At 38.4% G+C, this 25,377-nt stretch overlaps 1 protein-coding gene across 3 annotated transcripts in view; it reads left to right on the forward strand.

Annotated features, from left to right (window-relative positions):
* Positions 1–25,377, forward strand: part of dclk1a (doublecortin-like kinase 1a) — a 50,260-nt gene that overhangs the window by 18,795 nt on the left and 6,088 nt on the right. For all 3 annotated transcript variants that reach the window (XM_011483309.4, XM_020708784.3, XM_078930791.1), the window contains 5 exons: positions 6,616–6,723; positions 14,638–14,732; positions 23,043–23,124; positions 24,193–24,365; positions 24,513–24,632. In XM_011483309.4, the coding sequence (XP_011481611.1) occupies positions 6,616–6,723; positions 14,638–14,732; positions 23,043–23,124; positions 24,193–24,365; positions 24,513–24,632 (578 nt within the window). The remainder of the gene's footprint in view (positions 1–6,615; positions 6,724–14,637; positions 14,733–23,042; positions 23,125–24,192; positions 24,366–24,512; positions 24,633–25,377) is intronic.

Genomic DNA, 25,377 nt, shown 5'->3' on the forward strand with positions numbered 1-25,377 from the left:
GAGTTTAAATTGAACCATTAAGGTATAGATGTCATCTGGATATATATATATATATATATATATATATATATATATATATATATATATATATATATATATATATATATTATTCTTTTTTTTTTAAATTGTGGCCCTTTGGCCTCACGTGTGTGAAAAAAGCCACCTATTGGTGACTTTATGAACTGCACCTGTTTTCACCTTTAATTTTTAAATGAGCTTCAACCTGGAAGCTATTTTTGTCCAAGTAGTGGGAGTCAAGAATTTGAACTTCTCATAAAAAGCAGCTTAAACGTACTTTGAAAAGTAATTTCTTTACGCTTTAAAGGTTTAGGGCTGAATGTATAAAGGTTATTAGATAATCTTAACAAAGTTTACGTCTTCTCTATATCACTCAGTTTTCCAAAAAAGGTGGAAGAAAGAGGTAACTATAGAGATTATAGAGCTCCTTAAATGTCTTAAGTGCCACAAGCTTTGAATTGTTTTCACTTCAGTGTAGAAATTAGGAAATATTTGACTGTATGGCCTCATATTTGTTATTATTTCATTTTTATTTTCCTATTGCAACATCATTATTTTATATCTGACACGAACAAACAAGAGTGAGCATCGACAGACTCCTAACTGTGTCTAAAACAGCACTAATTGGAATGTGGGAAAACAAGGTTGTATAACAATGTTTTATTTAGAGCTTTTTGAATTGATGTCAGTCAGGTTTTGTAGACTGACACATCCACGTCTCCCGTATGCCACAGCCAACACAGCCCTAAAGCCACACAGCCTCCCACATATGGGAAAACAGCAATAGTTACCCCAAGGGTGTTAGACTACCAAATGCACAAGGGGCAGACTGAAATGACATGTTTGTGGTTACAAGACAGCATTTCCCCACAGACAAAACTAATTCCTAATGCAGAATGTGGACTATGTGCTTTTTATTCATCATCTGTTGCCTTATTTCACCTTCTGAATGAAGATCTATGAGGATATAAATTTCCAAAAATATTATAGATATTATTCATTTATCTTCTTCTGTTTATTCCCTTTCGGGGTCACGGGGCTGCCGGAGCCAATCCCAGCCACTTGTGGGCGAAGGCAGGGGGCACCCTGGACAGGTCGCCAGTCTGTCGCAGGGTATTATAGATATTACTGACTACAACTTCCAGTTTGGCAATTAATTCAAATAATGTGATTGCAAATTGTTTTGCAAAAACATTTTCTTAAACATCCTAATTGATTTAACTAAAAGTTTCTAAAGGGACAACTAAAGCATGTAATTCTGTAAAAATGTATTTTTATTCCAAAGACACCCCTGGTCCCTTGGACATGTGGGATTAGGTAAAGTTGTTCATTTTATAGACTGTAGGATCTCTTGTTCTCAGAGAAGACGAAGACGGTAGACTCTTTCCTACTAGATATTATACTTTGAAGACATTTTGAATGTTGTTCAGAGGCTTCTTAATGTGTGAGCTATGAAAAACGTGGCTCTACCCCATCCATCCATCCATCCATCCATCCATCCATCCATCCATCCATCCATCCATCCATCCATCCATCCATCCATCCATAAATCCATCCATCCATCCATCCATCCATCCATCCATCCATCCATCCATCCATCCATCCATCCATCCATCCATCCATCCATCCACCCACCCATCCATCCATCCATCCATCCATCCACCCACCCATCCATCCATCCATCCATCCATCCATCCACCCACCCATCCATCCATCAATTCGTGCAGCACACCATTAGCCAATGTCCGCTGTGGCCAATGTGTGAGTTGTTTTGGTTACATAATTCCAGGTGTTAATGGCTGTAAAACCCCCAAGGGAAGAGAGCCAATACTGCAATTGCGGGGGATGAGTCTGTTTTTTTATTTGTTATATTTAAAGTCAGAAGGGTTTAATGTATTTTATTGTGGCATTTATTTTTATAGGACAGTCATCTGTTTGAGATGTAATTAACTTTTTACTTTTATGGTCAAATTGTCTCTTAGAGACTCAGGTTAATTTAGACGCTACTTCAAAGCAAAACCATTAGGGATTTTTTTTTCATGGCTGGAAATAAATTCAGGTGTCAAAGGGGTTAAATATGATAAGATAATTAGTATCCTTTATTTTCTCAATTAAAAACTGTTCAACAGTGAAATTTGTTTTGATTATTGCTGAAGTAAAAGGACAGACAAGGAAAACCCTATTTAACAAGTGAAAAACCTAAGAACTAAAAATGACCCTTTTTAATAGAAAAAAGTCAAACAAACAGTTGCATTGATGAGAAAAATTGAGCAGTTAGATTAAAAATATACCTCTGGATAAATACTTTCCCTGTTAATGTAAGTATTATGTTGGAGGTATTGTGCAAATTTAAGTTACAGTAAAAGCTCAGTTTAATTATATTAAATTACTTTACTAAAAATACATATATGACTTTACAGCTTCGACTCCACAGGCAGATTTTAAAACGCTTCTCCATTTTTAGCTACTTTCATTTTCAGTCCTGTTGTGGTCGTGCTGACTGATTCAGTTGGTTGCTCAGAGGGGTCTTATGCTGTGATCTCTGCCCCCATCATTTTTCTCACCTCAAATTTTCCCAATATAAAATTAGTTCTGGAATATTGTAGGTGATTTCTTTTGTAGGAGTCAATGCAGCAATCGCACATCTATTAAATGTGTCTTAGTCTCCTCTGCTTTTCAGAAAGCCACCACCCCAAAAAGCATACATAAAAAACCCATTTCTTTTTAAAGTTAATCAATGTTTTATGGGTTTGAAATACTCAAATATCTTCTCTATGTTGATGGGGAGAATATGATTCAACATCTCATGGTGGCAAGGACAGTAAACTGGAGGAACGGACAGATGGGGACACATGAGTAACAAATGAAGCAGAGACATCGTCTGACTCAAAACTTGTGACACCCCACGACCATAAGGTCTTCTTCAGACATATTTACAGCCTCATTAGCCCATTAAAGCAGTTACATTCATCTATTCAGACACTAAACTTTCAGCAGTCTAAATGGGAGAAGCAGCAATGACACATGTTTTGTGTTCTGTGAAAAATGTTTGAGTCTTTCAATACCATCTTTGCTGTAGCAGAAACCCATACTTAAAGTGCAAAAAGGGTGCAATTGCAAAAAATTGAATATTCCTAAAATGCACAAAACAGAATCTTGTAGAGGATGCTGTGGAGGGTGCTATGGGAGTATGGGGTCCGGGGAGCCTTACTGAGGGCTGTCCGGTCTCTGCATGACCAGAGCAAGAGTTTGGTTTGCATAGCCAGCAGTAAGTCAAACCTGTTCCCGGTGCATGTTGGACTCTGGCAGGAATGCTCTTTATCACCGGTTCTGTTCATAGTTTTTATGGACAGAATTTCTAGGGCACAGGCAGGTGCCGTTGGGGGTCTGGTTTGGGGACCACAGGATTTCATCTCTGCTCTATGCAGATGATGTAGCCCTGTTGGCTTCATTAACCCTTGTGCTGTCTTAGATGACCCCACCCTTACATTGACGTGTTCTCCCTACCATGACAAAGGTGGATAAAGGTGGAAAGATTTCATGTGATCCATGGACACCAGTGAAGATCACAAATCATTGAAGAAAAAAGTTTCAGCGCACTGTCTAGTGCAGGGGTCGGGAACCTATGGCTCGCGAGCCATATATGGCTCTTTTGATGGTCACATGTGGCTCGCAGACAAATCTTTTATTATAGTTTTTTTTTTTTTTCATTAGACCAGTCCTTCTCGGGCGCGATGCGATGTCAGAGGCGCGCAGTAGTAGCAGTGCTTAGAGAGAGAAATCTGCGCCAGCGCTATCAGTTACTATTATCTATTATTTCACAGAGTTTGTACCAGCTGGAAACCTGTGAATTGACGTGCCTAAAACTGCGCGCTCCCGTCTCTGAGAAAGAGCGCGCAGATGCGGGGACGGGATGTGTGAGGGAGAAAGCAGAGGGCGGGGGTGGGGGGGTTGTGGGGACAGGCAGCAGGTGAATCGCGCAGGGATTGTAAAAACGTAAAACCCGCTTCCCGTCACTCACTGCAGTGTGTGAGTGTGTGTTTGGCTCCCCGTCTGCATGTGAGCAGTCTTTGTCACATCTACAGAACATTCAGACCTACGATGACGTTTAAAGTCTCAACGCCTGCATGAAGCAGAAACTCACCACGTATCAACCAGACTAGACCATCAGCAAAACTACCACGAGAAATACTCATCATTTATTAGCAACAGAATAACAATGTTATTAAAAAGAATCCACAGACTTATTGTACTTTAAAAATTTTGAAATTAAATCAAATGCACACATTCATTTGTATATTTAGTTTTAAACAAATTGTCGCGGACTGAGTTGGACTTGGCTGTTGGGCCGCGTTAAAAGTTCTGGAGTTCATTGAACGCGTCAAGCAGAGATCTGATTGGCCCTCAGTTCTGTCGCTCAGCCTGTTGTTAGGTAGTTTGGACCAATGGGGTTCAGCTATGGGCCGAATAAGGGAAATGGGAGGGCTGCAGCGGGAGCAGGTGAATATAAAGTTGGGAGAAGCGCTCTCGTCTCGCTGGAGAGATTCAGAAGTTGCTGAATTAATTGAAGGGCGTTTGTTGCGGTCTGCAGTAATCGGAATAAAGAACTTTAAAAGAGGTTAAGTCTCCGTGCCTCAGTGTGGGGAAGGGACACTACATTAATGTATGGCTCTTTCGAAATTACATTTCAAAATATGTGGCATTTATGGCTCTCTTGGCCAAAAAGGTTCCCGACCCCTGGTCTAGTGGGTCTAGATGACCCAACTCCCAATGTTAAAGTGCCTAGGATAGCACAAGGGTTAAGCCGGGACCTCCAGCATGCATTGGGGTGGTTTGTGGCAGAGTGTAAGGTGGCTGGGATGAGGCCATGGTTCTTGACCAAAGAAAGGTAGTTTACCATCTCTCGGTGGGTAGAGTGTCCCTGCCCCAGGTGGACAAGTTTAAATATCTTGGGGTCTTGTCCATGAGTGGGGGAAGACAGGAGCGTGAGATCGGAGCAGTGTCCGTAGTTATGTGGTTGCTGTTCCGGTCCGTTGTGGTGAGGAGAGAGCTGAGCCAATAATCTTCCTCTGTAGCAGATGGTCCAACAAGTAACAAAAGAGTTATAGAATTTTATTGTTTTTGAACAAAATTTAATGTTTTTTGGGTGAATATCACTCTAAAGATTTAATCTGCTCCTTTATTCAGATTTTCCTAATTGAGTTCTACTTTCACAGAAATATCGTCCTATTGTTCTCTACAGTGGACATGTTGGGAAATTACAATAAAACATATTTTTTTTTAAATTAAAATTGTAAGGTGTTTTTTTTAGGCTCAAATAGATAGGAAATCACACAAAAACAGAAATTGGAAGACACTTTTTTCCTCGGTTCTCAGGAGGATATGAAAGCCTTTTCAAACTTATCTTCTTAATTTTATTGTGCTTTTGACTCCAGGATGAAACTATTTTTACAAAGTGTAGAAAAATCCAATCCTTTCTTATTTTTTAATTAATACCTTTTTCAAAATAGCATATTTTTAAATAAAAATATTAATAAATGTTTGATTTTGCTGTTATACAAATCCAATTAAGAGAAATAAAATAACATTATTTCTTTATAGTATATTGAAAATTATACATTTAAGTATATAAAAGCTTTTTAACAGTAGATTTGAACCACTTTCATTGAACATGTGTCCAAATCCATAACGTATCTGAATATTTTTTACATTTCTTGTTTTTTTCAGAGTAATTTATTTAATACCCAATTCAGAGTCACAAAAAGCTATCCCATATTCTTTATTATTATTTGTTCTTTATTCAGTGCAAATAGATATTAATATAATTTGTTATAAGCAACTCTTGGCTTAAACTCTCTTCTTGATTTTATGTCAAAATAGCATCAGGAAAATGACTGATTACTATCACATTAGGATGATTGATGAAGCCAATAATGTTGTGTGGCTCGACGGGGGCTTTCTTCTAATCCTTGGCAGACTGCCATCATGTTACCTCTCTGCGTTTTACAGTAATCACTGGGCTCAAGAGCCGGAGCCTTCTCCCAGTCCCACAGGCCTCAACATTTAATGAGTTCTAATGGGCCTGAGTTAATTACAAAGAGAAGAGGAAAGTTTGGGGGAATGGAGAAGGCAGGGGTGGGGTGCACGCATACTATTTTATGGCTCATTTATCTGGATTGTGTCTCTGCCTCAGACCTTCATGAGTCATAGCTGTCAGTCTCGAATTACCAAAATAACTTTTAGAAAGCAAGCTCTTTGCATTTTGGGGCTTTATTTTTTCTTCATAACTTACCTTAAACCGAAACACATTTTTTAACAACAAAACTGACTAATAGGTGACAAATTGAATAACTAATTAAATTAATTTATCTAATTTAATAGCTTAACTGCCCTTTGTTGAGCATTTTGGCTACAGAGTTACTTTAATTTGTATTGAACTAGTTTACATTCCTGTAATGGACTATTTAAACCAGCTGAGAGGTTAAGTTAATGAGTTAAAAGAAAATTGGAAGTTATTGGAAGAATAAAAGGGAAGTTAGAAAGTTTATATGATTCCATCCAAACCGTCTGTGAAAAGCTGTATTTGTCTGCTCGCAGAGTGCCGTATGATGAAGTCAGGTACCTGCGGGAAGATGTCGGGCTCTCTGAACCGCTTCTCCCCGAGGACCAGCATCCAATCACGTCGCAGCAAGTCCCCAGCAGCAGGTAAGGAAGTTGACAAGCTTTTCTTCTTGTCCTCCTTTTTCTGTTTTATTTTTATATCCAATTCAAAATGAGTGTGTTTCCTTTCATGTTTGTTCTTTTGCATAAAAAAGTGTGCTTGTTAAAGTGAGCACTAACGCTCCTCCGTGTGATCGTTTAGGATTTTTGGCCTCATTATTTCCATCAACTTTTGTTGTAAAGGGCAAATAAACGCTACAATGAGACCCGACTCCTGCCGAGTGTCTGGCAGCGCAAATTTGTGCAAATGCGAGTCGTCTTGCATGCAGAGCAGGAATTCAAATGAGAAGGACGGAAGGGAAACGGAATGAGAGTTGTGATAAAAAAGGGGGAGAGGTTAAGAAAAAGAGCTAGTGGCTCAGTCCTGCAGCTCATCACCTGGTATGCCATGAAAAATTACAAGAGGAGGCATTCTGGGTTTGATAGCACACCACAAACACTTGCGCAAAACAGGTATTCATTCCAAGAAGCAAGTGTTACCAGTGTACCAACAGTGAAGTGTGCTTAACATTCAGAATGGTCCATTGCCACTTGTCACTTGTCACTTGCTGCACACTTTTTAATATATCCATTTCCTGATTGGGTGTCTGCATGCAAAAGAGCACTTATGCAACAACTTTTCATTTTTTTGCTTTGGTGCTTCAGTTATTTGACCGTACAGGAAGCTCCTGGGTCAGAGATGATTCAATGTCTGATGCAACACACAGGACATCCACTAGAAAGAATAACTTGATCTTTCTGTTGGAGGACATGAGTATCCACGCTTACAGTTTTTTTTTAACTGCAGAGTGAAACAAAACATTTTTTAGTGATAAGATCTGGAGGGCAAAGTTAGGAAAAGTTCAGATGAGATGCTGCTGAGGAGAGACGAGAAGGTTCAGGATGCTTCAGAGCTTTGGGGAAAAGGTTATGCTGTATCTGAGCCCACCGAAAGCACTGTGCCTGGAAATGAAGGAGTCTTTATGTGTGTGTGAGCCAGAGAAACAAGAGTCAAAGTGTAGGCTAGACTGACTCCTCTTGGTTTCCATGGAAACACCGGTTGGTAAGAGCATGTAGCCAGAGACACAATAGCCTGTGTACCAACCAAATATGGCAGCGGTTTCCTGTTCAACGTTCTGCACAAGGGGGAGAGGAGCTGACTGATGCTCAGTCCCCGCTGCAACCCTGAGTCACACCGTCCTGCCATTTCACTTCCCTGAAATGTTTTTGTCTCCTGCCTGTGCTGCCGAACACAGTGTTTGTGTTTGTTCATTTTTTAAGTGCTCAACAAAATGCAGCAGCTGAATAAGTGATGTGTGACCCCTCTCTTGTTTAGGGTTATCTGTCCTTTTTTTCTTAATCTTCAAAAGCACAGCGTGTCTCCTTCCACACAGAACGATTTGTACCAGAGTGAGAGCTGTTGCTGGCAGCTGCTAAAGCGGGCTGCTCTGCTGCTGGGCTTATTCTGGGAGAACGTCAGTCTCATCACTACTCATACAGATATAAACATTCTGTAATTTCTCCTGATTTTCTTAATAGTTTCTGATAAGTTAGAGGGAAAGGGCAGTTTTGAATATGCAGTAAATGCTGATGGAAGGATGACCAGTTTGCAGATTCATAGGGAAAACCAATAGTTTTTGTCATATATATATATATATATATATATATGTGTGTGTATTTATTTGTATTTCCAGGGAACACACTGTAAATTTTGGTTGCAATATGTTCAGCCAAATAGGATTAATCACGCAGGAATGTTATCTTTTTCTATTGGCCGCAGGTAAGCACATCGCTTGCTCACAAGGTTTGCAGCAAATAAGATTTCAAGTTGGAAGAAAGAGTTGAAGTGCAATACCTTGGATTCAAATACAGTCTTTTCTTGACATGTGGAAATGAGGTGCTTTGTAATGTTTCGTTTTTGTGTGTCTTTGCATTGTTTTATCCGATTTTTATTTCCTCAAATATTTTGTGCTATTTTTGTAAGATAGTTTTCACGACGTAATAGTGGGAAGGCACTGATTGTAAACCCACTAAAAGAAGTGTGGTGACGTGCAGAAGGTGCCGTGCAAAAACTAACCTTTGTAACGAAAAGAGCTAGGGTATTTGTCATTTTTCGCAGAAGGTTCTGCGAAAAAAGAAGTGGGCATTGATGCTCACTAGATTGACAAATATAGACCACAATGCATCGCGCTTGAACGATTTGGGATTTTGAAATAAAATCTAAGTCAATCTATACCAAGTTTTCATCATCGGAACACAGTGGATTCATGAAACGTTGTAAAACCTTCAAGGGTTGTTACTTCAGCAAAAGGCTAGTGTCATATTTGCCATTAAAAAAAGAAGAAAGAAAAGTTGTGAGCATCTGTCCAAATTGCATTAAAATCCTAGGTACCATAGATGGTCCCACACTATATAGTCTTTTAGGAGTTGGGGAGTAGGGAGAAAATGTGGGCATGGCCCATATCCAAAGCAATCCCCTGCTGTAAACTCATAATTAAAATTATGTTAATTCTGTCTTCATACATCAATTTTAGAGCAAAATCATGAAGTCTAAAGATTATTCGGATGTGAAATTGAGACTAAAGTCTAGAGCGACAAACTGCCTTAAAGTTACAAATTGGTTTTGGCTTCAGCCAGCGCACCCCCTAAAATATTAGAATCTAATAACCTGGAACAAAGATGCGTAGCTGAGGTGAGTTCTCTTCAAAGGCAGATGGGGTGTGTGCTTGCTGCACAACACGTGTTCTTTCAAACAGCCCCGGTGTCTGTTTATGCATGTGCCTGGCCCCCATTGTGTAAGTCTGCAGCTGAGACCTGGACGTTGCCGAGCAGCTGAGGTCTCTTTGTGCTCAGAAAGCTGGACATAGGGGAAGTTACTTAATTGGAAACATCCATTTTTCTTTCTGTGTTTTACAACATGTAATACAAAATGGATTCAGTGTGAATTTATTATGCGTATAAAAAAGAAAAAAGTTAGCAAATGAAGTAAAATTTCAAATTATCTGCCAATTTTTTGATGTTCTAAAACAGGGGTGTCAAACAGACTTTGGTTCGGGGGCCACATTCAACCCGTATGATCCCAAGTGGGCCGGACCAGTAACATAAAAGCAAAAGACAGCTTTGTCTTTTTTTTTTGATAGCCTAATCACTTATTATGACACATTCATTCACAGAGGCCAATGGATCTCAAATAAAATGCATTTCACTTTGAAAAAATTGGTTTATTCAATTTATACAGACTGAAAATTTTACATCTGACACTGAAGCAATCCCAATAATAAACTCAAGAGGGGCTACGGAAAAAATGAAACACTTACCTAAAATGTAAATGTGCACTAGAATGAAAAATTAAAATAAATTACTCTTGCAAACATTTGTGAACATTAGAATTTGGAGTAAAGCTCTCTTTCTCTCCTGAAACTTCACCCGTCCGTCAATATCAGGATTCAAATCCCTTGCAGCAACACATTTACTATCATTCAAGTGTGCAAGACACAATGAAATGTCCAAGAATCTTTTGTGGGGGCTTGTGGTGCAGTGGTAGGGCGGTTGACCCATGATCGTAAAATTGTAGGTTCGATTCCCGCCTTGCACGCCCATGTGTCGAAGTGTCCTTGGGCAAGACACTGAAGCCCACCTTGCCTCTGGTGGTAGGTTGGCACCAGTGTTCGGCAGCGGAGCCGCCATCAGTGTGTAAATGTGTGTGTGCCTGGGTGAATGGGACTGTGACTGTAAAGCGCTTTGGGCCTTCGAAAGAGGGTAAAAAGCGCTATATAAGTATACGCCATTTTACCATAAAACATTAAAACAAAACATTTCAAGTTAGGAACTATTTAATCAGATAACAGCATTGAGGCTTCATTTTTTATTTAAAAAAGTAATAACTGTAATTTTTTTTCAATAGTTTCAAGACACGCACACACACAGAATTTGATGCTGCCGTCATAAGCTTTTTAGAAGTGTATAGTTTAGTTTATAAGACTTGCACTACAAATACATGCTGGAAATTAAAAGATGCCTTTAAATTTGCAACTCATTTACAAAGGATGCAAAAGTTACAGTGAGAAAATGTCCTGTCAGTCAGACACATTGCCTTCTTTATGTGTTACTTTCCTATTAATTTGTTCATGCGTACATGTAGTCTCACTGACATGTGAAGAAATGCCACACTTTATTTTACATGTGAAGAAAAATTATTTTCAAAATCTATCTTTTTTTTTACAAATGTGTTATATTTGAAACTAACATGGACCGTGGCAATACCGAAACGTGTAAAATATACATTTAAAATAGATTCCTATTCTTTGTCTCATTGTGAAAAAGAATTCCATCACATGCAGTTATGTGTTGAAAGGTTTTCGTCCGGATGGTGTCATCACTCATACTTCATCGTGAAATGATGTCATGGCTCCTGCAGAGCACATATGCACACACACACACACCCAAAATAATGTGAGAAGAACAATTTGCACTTGTAGTTTCTCTCTCCATCTGTCTCTCAGCTGATGCCTAATGTCAGCAAAAATTAAGTGGTGTCTGCAAGTATCACTCTGACACTTCTGGGTCTCACCTTTCCATTAACAACTTTTCACGATTGGGGACACTGCATAATGAAGAGAGGTGGGCAGTTGATCCTATAAAGCAGATCCATTTACGTCTCCAGAGGAACCACTGGCTTCTGCTGAAGCCTTTTTTTTTTTGCCTGTGAACATGTGATATTTGCAGCTTTCATTGCTTTTTTTGCTTTATAAACCTGTAAGAATGCCCACATTTCTGGAAAACAATAAATATAAAAAGTCTGATCAAAACTTGTGCCATATTTTGTAATCTTTCAATTTAGCTTATATGCCATTTATTTGAACATTCATCTGTCAAAATGATATAAAATCTGCATATTTTAAAGATCCAATTAGTATGTTTTTTTATAAGAGATATCTTAATTCTAAATTGACATGTTATCTCAGTTTATATGATTTCAGTGGAACGGTATTTAGACAAATAGAATGAGCCTATGGGATTTTGGAGCCAGCGGGTACTTCCTGTTTGGAACATGAGAGAGAGAGGAGTCACTCAGTGCAGTTCTCTTATACACTCACTGTTAAATATTCATAGCTATAAAGTTTTGATTAAAATTTGTGTCTTTAACGTAAAAATCTGAGAGCTGACAGTTCTATTTACTACTTTGGCATTCAAAGATTGAACTGACTCACAGTTTAACTTTTACTTTTGTAAAATGTTTTTTAGGCGATGAAAATTCAATTTGAGATACATTGTGGAAAATGAAAAAGCAAAAGCAAACATATTCTAGCACTTACAGAAGTTTAAGTCTGCCTCCTTGAACCTACCCATGTGGGATATATGGTCATCTGTTTTTTTTTAGCTTTAACTTGAAAGATCAAAGGCCCTTTTAGAAGCTCACAAATTCTTTTGAATGTTCTGAAAAACTCATTTGACTCAGGCAGACTTAAAAACCTTCAGCTCACTTTTTGTTCACCTTTGTAACAACAAACATGCTACTCAAAAGATCTTATATATCTTTAAACTCAATCTTATTTAGCTTTAATGACCTGGAAGGTCATTTAAAGGTCAAATCCTATGAGCGTTTGAGTGATTTTCTTTTTAAAGTTTACCAATTTTTTTTCTAAAATGATCACACATTTTTCATTTCAATAATTTAAAAAAAATCATTATCATACTTACTGCTTAACACCTATTTATTAGGGATGTAACCATAAATTGACTTAATAAATTTACGTACAATCGACCAGATCGATCTGCCTGAGGAAAGTTGTGAATCAAATCCACCGATACTATTATAAAATCATTTCAAACACAGATTAATTGATTATAAAATAAAATGTAGGTTTATTTTACTATAACATAGAAACGACCAAGTGCATCACAGCGGACAACCACGTGATAACTGTATAAACTGATTAGTCCATCATTCCAGTCCAATGTGTGGAAACACTTAGAACTTTGGAAAAACATGTGACCAAACAGTGTGATATTAAGTTTTAATAAGTTTTCCTTTGGATTATTTTCATTTGGAAAAAAAAACAACAGTGTGTGGAACTTTATCAAACTAAATTGATTTGCCTTTAATTCCTATTTACTTGTTTGTTGGTTCACATATTTAATTTACACTTTATCGCTGAGTCACACTGGTTGAATTTTTAGCTAAAGATGTCCTGGATTGATTTTAGGCCAGTGAAACGAAACGGATTGTTCAAAATGAACCAATATAAACTACAAATGGTATCATCGACAACAAATTATGATCAGAATTGAATCTTTGCTAAAATGAATCGTTACAATATATAGTTAGCCCTTTCTTTATGTTTAGAGAAACAGTGTGAGCAAAATGATTGATGTTTATATGGTCTTCACATTTCCTTAAAGCGTTTGAACTTCAAACGTAAACCTAACTGAGCCTTAATAAAAAAGACAAAATAATTATTTTTATTCTATTCTTATTTTTAATAAATGCTCAAATGGCTTTCCATATGTGTCCTTATCTTCCCCATTAGTACCAGAGTTCAAACATCCTTTTATTTTTATTTTTATTTTTTGTTGAAAATATAACCCTTGTTGCTGTAGGAATATATGAGCTAATGCTAAAAACGTCTCTTTAGATGTTGCACATCTTCAAATCCCGTTATCCAGCTCTCTCCATCTCTCTGGTCCCCGCGCGCGTCAGAGTTTGCGCAAGCAGTTTCTCCGCCTCTCCGTGTACTACAGCGCTGCTCTGTCTCTCATTCATCTCAGTTTACTACCACAGCCGGACGGAGCGCTCTGCAAAGGTGCCGCTCTTTCTCCCTGCGTCGCGTCGGAATAACACTGTGCGTCATGCTGGAAGCGGAAGGTAGGAGGCTTTGACGCGGCGGCGGCTGCGGGTTTTTCCGCCGTGAACGCCGGACCAAATGTGCGGGCGATGTTCGGTTTGCGGATACATGACCTTGACTAACGGCGGATTCAGTTGTTGGGTTCTCAGATCTGTTTGAGGAGTCGATAAGAAACTGGCTTTATGCTTAATACTAGTGATGGTTTTAATTTTTTAATTAATTAAACATATTTTGTCAATGGATGCGTTCAGGAACAACTTGGTAAAAAGGAGAAAAAAAAGAAAACATCATCTGTCCATGTCTGTTAATTTATCCTTGGAAGTTCTTTGATCTTGGTGGATTTCAGATTAGATTGATCCCACAAACTAAAGCTGAAAAAAAGAGAAGCAAAAGATTAAGGAAAAAGTCTGGCAAGTGTCAGAAAATCGTCCAGTGTTAAGTCAGATCGGCTCAGAAAACCTTTCAGTCTTTACATGCATCAATCTTTGAGGCTGCAAATGCTGCCATTCACGTAAGCAGAGTAAAGACGATCTGAAAAATGCCACAAGCCTATAAGTCAAGTGGGTATGAACTCTTCCCTCATTATTTTGTTTTTTTTGGTAGTTTTGGGGTGATAAAGGTTTCACTGTACCATTTTGCTGAGAAGCAGCTGGTGTTTTGAGGTATCGGGGCTCATGATTTGCTGCAGGTTAATGATGCCATTAAGGTTCTCACCCTTGTTCACATGTTGTAGAGGTTGATTAATGTCTAGCTTAATGAAATGATGCTGCTGGATTTCTGTATTGCTGCCGGAAAAACAAAAAATGCAAATAATTTTTCAATCAAAACTGTTGACCTTCAGGCGTGCAAAAGAAAAACAGTGGTTTCCACTAAACATGCAGCAGAATGGTTTTAGATTTCCTCCTCCTCCCTCTTCTCCTCGTTCCTGTGAATGGAGGAATGCTGAGGGCAGAAATGTGGGCTGCCCCTTTAATGTAACTGTTCTGAAAAACATATTTAAAGAAATATGACTCTTCGCTTCGCTCCTTCCTATCCCAACACATGCTCTACTTTTAATCTCCTCTTCTCCCTCCAGTGAATGGGATGCCGGCCAGTCAGCAGTCGACTCCTCATTCCGGAAAATCTCCCAGCCCCTCTCCGACCAGCCCAGGGAGCCTCAGCCAACGCAGGGTAAGTCCAAAATATAAAAAAAATGAATATAGACAGGCCGGCACTTCAGTAGTCAGACATTCACACACAATCAGCAAGTAGCCTTTTAGTGACACTCATGCTTGTAACACATTCCCTCTATGTTCTCAGGATAAGGACAAAGCTGCAACTGAGCATAGGCCGACCACATCTTAGAGTTAGAATGTGAAGAAGCACCATCTTACATCTGTAGCATCTCAGAGCAGACTGGAGCATCCACCTTTGGCCTCAGCCGGTGCAGCTCTGGGAATCCAAGAATGGAGGGCTCATGTTAGGACACTAATATATTGACCTTTAGCCTTTTGTCTCTCATGGAGAACTCTACCTGCACGTGTTAGCTCCCAGTAATTGTTGCTGTTGCCGACCTGTAGAGATCTCCTGATCTGTGAGCATGCAGTTTGTTCAAAATTAGGTGTAAATACAAGAATGACTACAAGCGCTGTTATTTTGTACATTGATGTAAACAATTTAGAATTATTTTTATGAGTATAGTTGATGATTTGAGCTATTTTTGTTCTTTGTAGAGTACTGTCTTATTGGTTTCAATTCACAAAAATACTGTTCACTGAAAGGCATTTAATGCCGTAGCACAAAATGACCACAGGGGCATGCAATTCAAGGGATTCCTATTTTTAAATCCACATCACAAATCTTCTCAAATAATACATGTTATTGCATCTTGCATGCACGTTTGCATTCAAGATCAACTTTTCTTAATCCACAGCTTGAACCATGTTGGTGAGCTTTAATCCTAATCAGGCTCAGTATGTTCTCAGCATCTCTTCAGTCGGCAGCCTTCTGCAAATTTGCTTCCTTGTGCTCAATTCATAATTACTTTTTGAGGAAAATAAGAAATGCAGCCACAGGAGGTGCATGCACCAGCTCCTGCAAGATGCATGTTGTTTAGGTACGGTAAACTGTATTGACATAAGACATAACTGTGTTGATATTTGTGGATATGCTTGCAGAAAACACTAAAGCAGACACACCGGGCATGTGACACACATACAAGAACGCTCTAAACATGGGTTCACACCAGACAAGCAGGGAGGGGCTTCTTCTTTTTTGTTCTCTACTGTTTACTAGCACACCTACAGTTGGAAGAGGCTTGGTGCAAAACGTCAAAGCAGTGCAAATCTTGCTCCAGGCTTTTTCTTTCATGCCTCTTTTCCGACATATGAAAGACATGGTGTCATAGAATTCTGGCCGGACACAAACCGCAATTATCAATTTCTCCTCCATTATCAATTTTCAAATGTGAATTAAAGGGGACGTCATCCATACGTCACTACCAAATCCAAGTCCCTGACTGATCAAATTTCAGCCTTGTTAACTTTCAACGCGTGGTTCAAAGGTCGCGTGTTTTGTACATAGACCCCACTAATTGTTGAAGCATGCGTGGCTATGTGTGAACATAAAAAAGGAACCCCAATACATTCATTTACATGCGTTTGCAGAAACACTTCCTTTAAAGTGGTCGCTTGAACGCCCGTTGCCCAGAGCGGTGTGAACATAGCTTATGAGTTTAGAGTCTAACCAGTTCAAAAAGCGCTTCTCACCTATGAAAACACAGTTAAGGAGTGTGATTTCTATTCTCCTTCTGCCATTCCACAACAAGTCTGATTTAAACATATTCCACTATCCACTTCAAGGTAACGCAAACCCACATATTCCTCTCAAGGGCCATGTGGTTTATGCTACAGATGCCGTCTTTCATGACCATTGACTTTCAGAGTCAATATCTTCTCATAGAAGAAATTGATAATTGAGTGGTTTGTGAATAATTGATGTGCTTGGCTGTTCATGGCTGTGTGCGTTGCTCAACAGAGAGCTTAGGATGCTCCCTCCTGTGCTACATTTCACAAAGGATGCCGAAGAGTGCAGGCCTCCGGCTTTTGAGTCCATCAGCGATATTGTTGTGCTGATTCGATGTGAAGGTCAGCCAGGCCAGCAGGAACAGATCAGATTTGGGTTGCAGCTACTGAGAACTGAAAAAAGAAAAATGGATCTTCCACATTCATTAAAAAGTGGGTCACCATACATCCCAGGTTTGTGAGGAAGCGGGTTTGCACGTGGACACGTTTATAAACTCCTTGCTCTTTCAAAGAAAACATTTGAGGCACTTGCTTTAAACAGGCAATCGCTGTTGTGATCCTTTTGCTGTAGCTAGTTTGTGAAAAGTGTTGAAGCTGTGGTAAGGAAGTGATATTCCTATATTTCCTTTTTTTTTTTTGAGGAATGGATCGCATTTGTTAAAGAGAGATTTACGGAGGTTTCGTACTCGCTGACACATAATGTCAAAACTGCAACGGCTTGGTTGGAAGGAGGCAAGGAAGCGGCTCAGCCTCTTATCTCTCCTCTTCAATCTGCAGCCTCACATTCTTCAGACTTATTACGATGTAATTCTCTCTTTTTCCGTCGTACTTTTCCATCCAGCCTGTCAGCGATTCCTTCACTTTGCCTGATAGTTTCTCTCCAAGCCATTCTCAGTCAGACATGCCTATGCGTCTTGCTCCTTTCCCGATAAAAGAACGTTAATTTCAAACGGGAACATAATCCTCAATGTTTTATATTTATTTTTTTAGGTGAAACATATTTTAGTATAAGGCATCAAGACCATGATGCCATTACTGTTTTTGGTTGTGAATTCTTTTAAGCATTTTGTAGATTAAAATTGTTATTTTCCTTATAGTAAAGACATAGGCTCCTTTTTATGTTCCTTAAATATAAAGCGTATGTATATTTATCAAATGGTAGTCAAAATGAATTTAAATAGCAGCTGTTTCATAAGCAGCCACACAGTCTGTGACCTACATCGGCTGATGCATTTAACAGTTCACCTCACCAGACTCCACATATAAATGCTTGCAGACTCTCCGTTGCAGCTTAAACTGATGGCGCATATTTCACTCGAGCAGAACAAACAGGCATTGTGCCTTTTTCTTCTTTTCATTTCATGCTGTATTCCCACAGAGATGCGTTCCATAACATTTTACAAACATTTTGATGAGAAGACTCAGCGTTTGCTTGGAGATGAACATTTTTATACGCTCCATGCTCCCTGTTAACCCCCCCTACCCTTTTTTTCTTGAATGACAACTGATGCATGAAGAAAACGGCTGAGTTCACAATGTCCTACTCTATTTCTGCACAGTATTCCAGACACATTATGGTAATATATGTTTTCCGTCTTAAAGCAATAGACAGTTGTAATAGAAAAAAATGGAGACTTGTTCTGAAACAACAGAGGGGAGCAAAAAGTTGCACCAACCATTTGCTGCTTTCAATTCTAAGTCATATCCATAACCCATTGAATTGCATGCTCGTTTTTTATTTTCATTTTCATTCTTTGATTTGTTTTTGTTGTTTTGTTTGTGAGTCGGTGATTCATTACTTTATCGTGTGTGAGAGAGAAAAAGCCTAAACTGAGGATGAATGCGTGCATCCCGACTGTGCAACTGACATTGTTTCCTTCATCCATGTCAGTGTGTTGTCACCACAGCTTGTATTTGTTCATTTTGACTGTAAAATATATTTCTTACTCCATGTTGTGTTGACTCTGTTAGATAACATGTCTCATTTTGTTTTCACATTTGCCATGAAGGCTGGTGGCTGTGCATGAGAAAGCTTTGAATGGCACTGCAGCAATTTTAGAATTTTGAGATGATTTTGATGACCAAGTCAAGTCAGTTTTTGGAAATGAATATGTTTCTGTGACTATTACTAAAAGTATTCTATCATCAGCATAGAGTTTGTTTTAATGCAAGGCTGCCAGTCCTTTTCATGCACATTTCTCTCTGTTTGTGTTTTCTTTGTTTATTTGTTGATGTCATTAAACTAATTTTCATTTCATTTTCATTTGTGGTCTTTTATTTTTCCTCTCAATCCTCCATGTTTCATTGTAATGAAAGACTCATTCCCATGAAAATTGTACTTTTGTTTTTGTTGTTTTTTTAACATGCTATTTGGCTTTTTTTCTGATGATGTATGACATACATATGATGACATATATTAGGAAATGAAGCTCAAGTTTGGATTTCTGAGTATTTCATTTTTCATATTGTTGTAAATCAAGAGCAGAGAAAAAAAATGTTTGATAAAGAGCAAATTTATCATATAGAAAATACAATGGACGGGCCACAAGCTCCCTGCTCCCACTTTCAATTCTGATGCATCCACCTGTAGACAATTAGATCCATGTACGTCTTTGTTTTTCCTCATCCGAGCTGGTATCTGGCTGAAAACTGTACGGCACTGGTAATTTTAGGTTGTGGATGTGAGGGGCTGTAAGTTAGCAGTGGAAAGTGTAAACAGAGAGCTCTCAATAATGGGAAGGGGGGTGGGGTTGCTCCACACCAATTTCTGATGAACTACTGCCATTCTGCAGATACAATGTCTCAGAAAATGAGGCAGTTTTGTTCAATTTTGCCCAAAAATGACATAATCATGATTAAAAACCCACTCCGAACAATTTTAAAATAGATCAAAAAATGATTTGGGTCTTTAATAAGCTTTTGTATTTAATAGAACAGCTATTAAAGCACAATTAGAAATTTAGAAGTGCATTCATCTCTCCTGTCCTCTCAGACATCTTACTGCATTTGGAAAACACTTTACTTTTTAAGGAAGCAATTGTGTACATTGACAAGAAATAAATACTCATTTTGGGTTTTTAATTGAAGTTTTTATTTATATTGCAAGCATGTTAATCCTAGTAGCTGTTAGACTTGTTTTATTAGTTTTTTTCCTTGCCCAAGATCCCATCCTGTTGTTTTTCTTCCAATTTTCCCATGAGCATTTAATCCCATGATTCCCTGAATCTACAGTCAATGACAAACTTGATTTGAAGCCCTCGCTATTCGCAAGTGGCAGTGCAGCAAGACACAACTCCCCCACTGAGATTTGATCTTTTACCAGTGAGAGTCAAGTTGATTATGTTCCCTATCAGTCTAGACGACAAAATAAAGAGGAAAGTTATATTTTGTTCCTTTAAAATGAAGACAGTCAAGCTGGGACAATGCATGTTGGTCTTAAGGGCTTAATTTAATGGATTCCTCCACTAAAGCAAACAAACACAATGTGTCCTTTCTTTTGCTGGATGCTCTGTGCATGTAAGAAGAAACTCAGCTGGAAGAAAAGCCTAGAGTCTTCCTTTCATAACCAGATTCAGACAGCAGCCCAGGAGACAAAACAGAATTTGATCATGTAAATGCGTGCTGCATTTTTAATTCCACACTCCAGCTGCCAGCCGTCCTTTTTCCAGCGTTATTGTGCTACAACATATCTATTTCTGTGAAGATTTTTTACATTTAAGGTCAGACATGACACCCTCTGAACTATGTGTTCCCATTGAGATTTTAAAGTGCCCTGCCTCCAACCAGAAGGTTCATCTGTGTATTCTTCACTGAAGTGAGTCATTGCTAGAATAGGGGTGCAGAGATATAGCTAACAGTAATCTAATATCTGATCTGTGGTGCAATGATGAGAAAGATGGAAGGTCTGATCATTTCATACCAAATCTTTATTCACTTTTAACAAAGGCCACACCTTTTTTTTCCTGCGTTCTCTCCTCTTCATCGCCCTTCACTCTGTCTGTCACTTCATCTGTCGTATAAAGGAAAGAGACAACATTTTCATCGAAGGATGAACTGAACCCCCCCCAGCCAACAGACAGGAAATGACCATATATGGGCTCCTGTTTCCACATTGGAAGTCTCATAAGCTGCTGTTCTCGTCTCTGCAGGCTGTTTCCATAGCAACAGCATTTTGTTTCCCTGCGTGGCAGGAAAAGAGAGAGATAGGAGTTCAAAATGAGACAGGGCGGGTTGCGTGATCGGGGCACAACAATGCCAGAGTCCTGAGGAGAAAGTAAAGCAAGAGAAGAAGCAGGTTTCCGAGATAAATGACGGCAGTTGTCTTTATGGGTTTCAGGTGGGCTCTCCTCTTCTGGGATGAGTGCCAGACAAAACCCAGCATTACATAAACTAGACTCAGTCTGACTCACAGCTACATTCGGCTAAGTAGTTTTCAGGTCGCAGCAGCAGCACGGATGAGGAAGAGTGTTGACAGCCACTCAGGCAGTGATAGAGGACAAATCAGTTCTCTAGTTTCTGAGAAATGAGTAAACCCTTTGTACATATCAGAAAATAAAACCACTCTGTTCATAGCAGTTGTTAGGGATGTAAATAACACTTAAAGTAAACACATATTTTAGCATAGTAATTTTTTACTTACTGGTACATGTTGAGGCAGAAAAGCTAAGCTCATATGGTGATTCAATGGCTTAAAAGACTTCCTTTTCACTGTAACCACAACAGAGTTTCAGTCAAATTGAAGCTCATTGAACCTTCGTGTTCCTTTTGTTTTATAGGTACTTGAGTAGCATTTCTGCAGTTCTTTTGATCATTATGCTTAAAAAAATGAAAGACATGTTATCATCTTGGTATTAATATTGGACATCTAAGTAACTGTAAGTAGCTTGGGTCCTATGGTTACCGAACAGACAGAAACTATCAACACCCTACTGTCATGCTTGACAGTGGACTTTTGGTGGAGGTTTGTTTGGTTGACTAAAAATATCCACTTAAGTCTTATTGGTCAAAAGGAGGTTTTCAGAGATTTCAGGGGCAAGTTCTGGTGTCCCATCTTGGTATGATTCTGTTAGGATGTCCTCTCTTCCGCTATTTTCACACCAGACTTTTTTTTACCGTTTACTAGTGCATGTTCGCCAACTGGAGTTGGAAGACTCTTGATGAAAATATCACAGCGGTGCAAATCTCACAAATCTTGCTCCAGGCTTTTTCTTTTACAGCTCTATTACAATATATGACTAATTTGGTGTCACATAATTAAGCTGCGCACAAACCACAATTATTAAATACTTCTCCATGATTAATTTTAAAACGGTCGGCACTTCTGTAAAAATAAAAAAGCTGGGCGTCATCCATACTTTTATACCAAATCCAAGTCCCTGATTGGTCAAACTTCGACCTGGTTTAACTTTTAACAATCATTCAATGCCTGTGCGTTTTGTACGAAGAGTCGGAAAATGGAAGTGGAAACTTGCGTAGTGATGCATGAACGCCAGATTGTTGAACATTAACACGCTTTCACACACATTGAAAGTGGTTTTGTGAACATGCGTTGCCGAGAACAGTGTAAACATGCATAGCTCGTGTTGCATGGAATGTTTTGGGGATAACATTTTTCAAGGTTTAACAAAAAAACACAATCATTTTTGGAAAAGGTCATAAAAGTTTAACCAATTCACTAAGAAGCAACTTTTTATGGTTGTATTAACACACAATTAAAATGCTCCAGACTAGCAATCCACCTTTTCAGGCCCAAGCAACTTCTTCTGCCACAATGTATTTGACCAAAAACAATGTTTTTCTTTAAGGTATTTGTTTTGATTAATCTTTTTTTTTTAAATGAATAAATTATTTTGCGGTCATTGCCTCTAAACGTACTCAGAAAAGAAGCCATTGTGATTTCATTGACAGCTTCAAAGCTCTTTTTGAACATTTTTCATCTCTGAAATCAAAGGATTCAACATCCAAAGAAAGCTGAGCACAAGGACTGGGTCGGCATGTCTCACATAGAGGCAACGTTTACTGGGAAAACTTGTTAATAATTTACAACCATTGGAGAGAGAAGGATGACGTTCATTTTCGTCATTTCAAAGGCTGCAATTCCCAACTGTATCAGTGGGGTTTTTATTTTAGGATCTAACCAATGATCTTGAGATTAAGGTCTGGAAAGAACAGATCATTATTTAAACTCTTCTGATAGGGATCCATTATTTTTCAAACAAAATATCAAGACATCTTAAAATAAAACTGTTTTATAAATGAAGATATTAAAGGTGCAGTGAAGGAAACTATGAAGGAGAGGAGACTATGAACTTGGTTTGCATTCTTGCTGCTTCCATGACGACCAGATAAACAGTCTTTAAACAGATCAATGACTTCTTACTTTCTAACCAGTGCAAAACAATCTTCTTAGTGTTTCAAAGAGCTGTGTTTTAATGTTCTTGATTGAAATTAAAGTGAAGAATAAAGGGAAGCTACAATAAGGGCATGTAGGCCCGAAGCATCTTTTGGATGATGTGGTCCTCAGTCAACATCCACTTGAAATTTAAGTAACTTGTTTATATTTATGTTTCCTCTTTAAAAAAAATTGCTCTGCTTGTTAGGAAATTAGAGATTCAGCACATTGAAATAGACTTGTATAGATTAAAAAAAGGAAATATGATAATCCCGTTTTTTTTTCTTGTTGTGTCTTTCTTTGCAGGAGTCCCAGGACTCTTCCAGCTCTTTGTCACCTGCTAAAGTGCCCAGCACAGTGGAAGATGGTGATGAACTCATTTCTGAAGGTGAGTAAAACACCAAAGTGTCTTGCTGTCTGAATCCTGCTAACAGCCTTAATTGTTTTATAAATTCTTTCCATGCTGGTTTCCCACACCGTCATACTGAGATAAAGAATTTAAATTAATTTGTTTTAGGTTTCTGAAAAGTTTTTAAAATTTCCATCATTTATTTAATCATATCTTAACATTTGTATCACATCTGATACACACATTTCTGAGACCCCTATTTCATTATCATGATCAAAACTCCTTAAAAACCCATTTTATAAAACTTACTTCAGTTTTCTGCCCTGTAGTGCATTTTCCTTCCACTAGAGGCAGTAAAAGGGCTTTTCCTGCTATTTTTCAAAGCGGCAGCTTCCATGAAATCTGTAAAATACTTTTGACAGGAAGAATTTAGCTAATTTTCAAAACTCATCTGTTGTTATTCACTTTTAAAATGACTATCAGTACTTTCTGTATTGAAAAAAAATTGTTGATAATTACTTCTTCACATTATAGGTAATCCATTTTAAATATGTGAGGATCGAATCTTAGACAAGTCAAAATCATTCAATATATCATAACGTATGCTCTTTATATCTCATAAAAACAATAATATTACAAAAAAGAAATTGTGTGGATTTCATCATACAGTTTTTAAAATATCCTAATTCCAAAGAAAAGCTGAATTTTCTGTTATTTCTTTGATGAAGTTGTCCTTACAGCCATAGCTTAAAATGAAAAAACAAAACAAAAAAAAAGCTGCCAAATGTTTCAAATCTGTTCATGAATAATAGAAATCTTGTTTGTATATTACTGCATTTTGAATCACCATTTGGTTGCACATACAATTTTTGATTTTGCCAGATTGATCGTTGAAGATCTCGGTGCTTTGCCACCACGTTTGCTGTGGGATAAAAAAAAGAAAAAGAAGTAAATGTTCTTCTAACGAAGCTCTGTTTTATATTTATATTGGTTAAATAACGTTTTTCCTTTTCTCATTGATCTATCTCAAGTTTATGTTCATTGTAAATGCCTATCAGCAAATGAAAAACAAACAACAATGAATTGATTGATGGTTCTTCACTGCAGATGAGGTTCTAGCAGATGAGGTTCCAGCAGTGCCATCCTACATATCAGACCGCTACAAGGTGGGGCGGATGATAGGGGATGGAAACTTCGCTGTAGTACGGGAATGTGTTGAGCTCTCCACTGGACGGGAGTATGCGCTCAAGATCATCAACAAGGGCAAGTGCAGAGGCAAGGTGAGTTCAAAGTGGAGTTTTAAATCTAATTTATCTTTTTAAAATCTTCTACATCTCCTCTTTAGCCTCATTCGAAAAGCAAATATGTTTGAATAATTCAGTCCGTGAAACTAATCTGTAATTTCCTTGCAAATCTTTGCTTTGCAGGAACACATGATCCAAAATGAAGTGGCGATCCTCCGCCGGGTCAAACATCCAAACATTGTCTTACTCATAGAAGAGGTGGACACTTACAACGAGCTTTACCTGGTCATGGAACTCGTTAAGGTTTGTCTTCCCACGAAAATATGTTACATACCATCTATCCTGATAGACACATTACATTACGAATGGGCTGTGACCGTTATTTGAGCTTAAGTGCAGCTGGGAAGTGCAAAAATAGTGGTAGAGTCGGAGGAGCATCAAGCAAACTGTGCAGCAAATGACGAAGTTGCACAGTATGGGACTGCGAGAATCAGTCTGTGGCCCCAGGGGCTACTCTGCTCACATTCTTCAGTCGCTCTCTTGCTTTCTGAGTCAAGAAATGTTTGTGCATAATTTAGGAGCCAGGAATGGGATCCATCTGTTCGTGCTGTGGCGTGGAGTACTACAGAATATAGATGAGAGGCAATCTGTGGGAGAAATGTGCGTACAAGTGAGGGTGTCCAAAAGTAGGAGGATCGAGAGAAAGCTGTGGATGAACGAGGTGGACAGAGTTGCTGCCAGGATAGAAAGAAAAGAAGCATAGGTCCGTTTTTTCACTTAGTAGATAACACATTTCTGTTTTAATGGCTGCACTGAATAGATAATTTTAAAATGTGCTGGAGAATAATTTGACATTTTGGGATTCATTTTGGAAAGACACTTATTTGGCAATAGATAGGGCAATGACAATCATTCACTACTGAGAAGATGGTCAACTCTATAGAAATAGTTAAGAACTAAATCTAACAAAATAGTGTATATAGCAATACTTTCATTTAGATACAAAAATATTTAAAAAACAGCCGATTGAATTTTTTTCTATTCTTGG

The sequence above is a fragment of the Oryzias latipes genome, chromosome 14 (assembly GCF_053564925.1).
Source record: "Oryzias latipes strain Hd-rR chromosome 14, Olatipes_Hd-rR_3.1".
NCBI classification, from domain to species: domain Eukaryota; kingdom Metazoa; phylum Chordata; class Actinopteri; order Beloniformes; family Adrianichthyidae; genus Oryzias; species Oryzias latipes.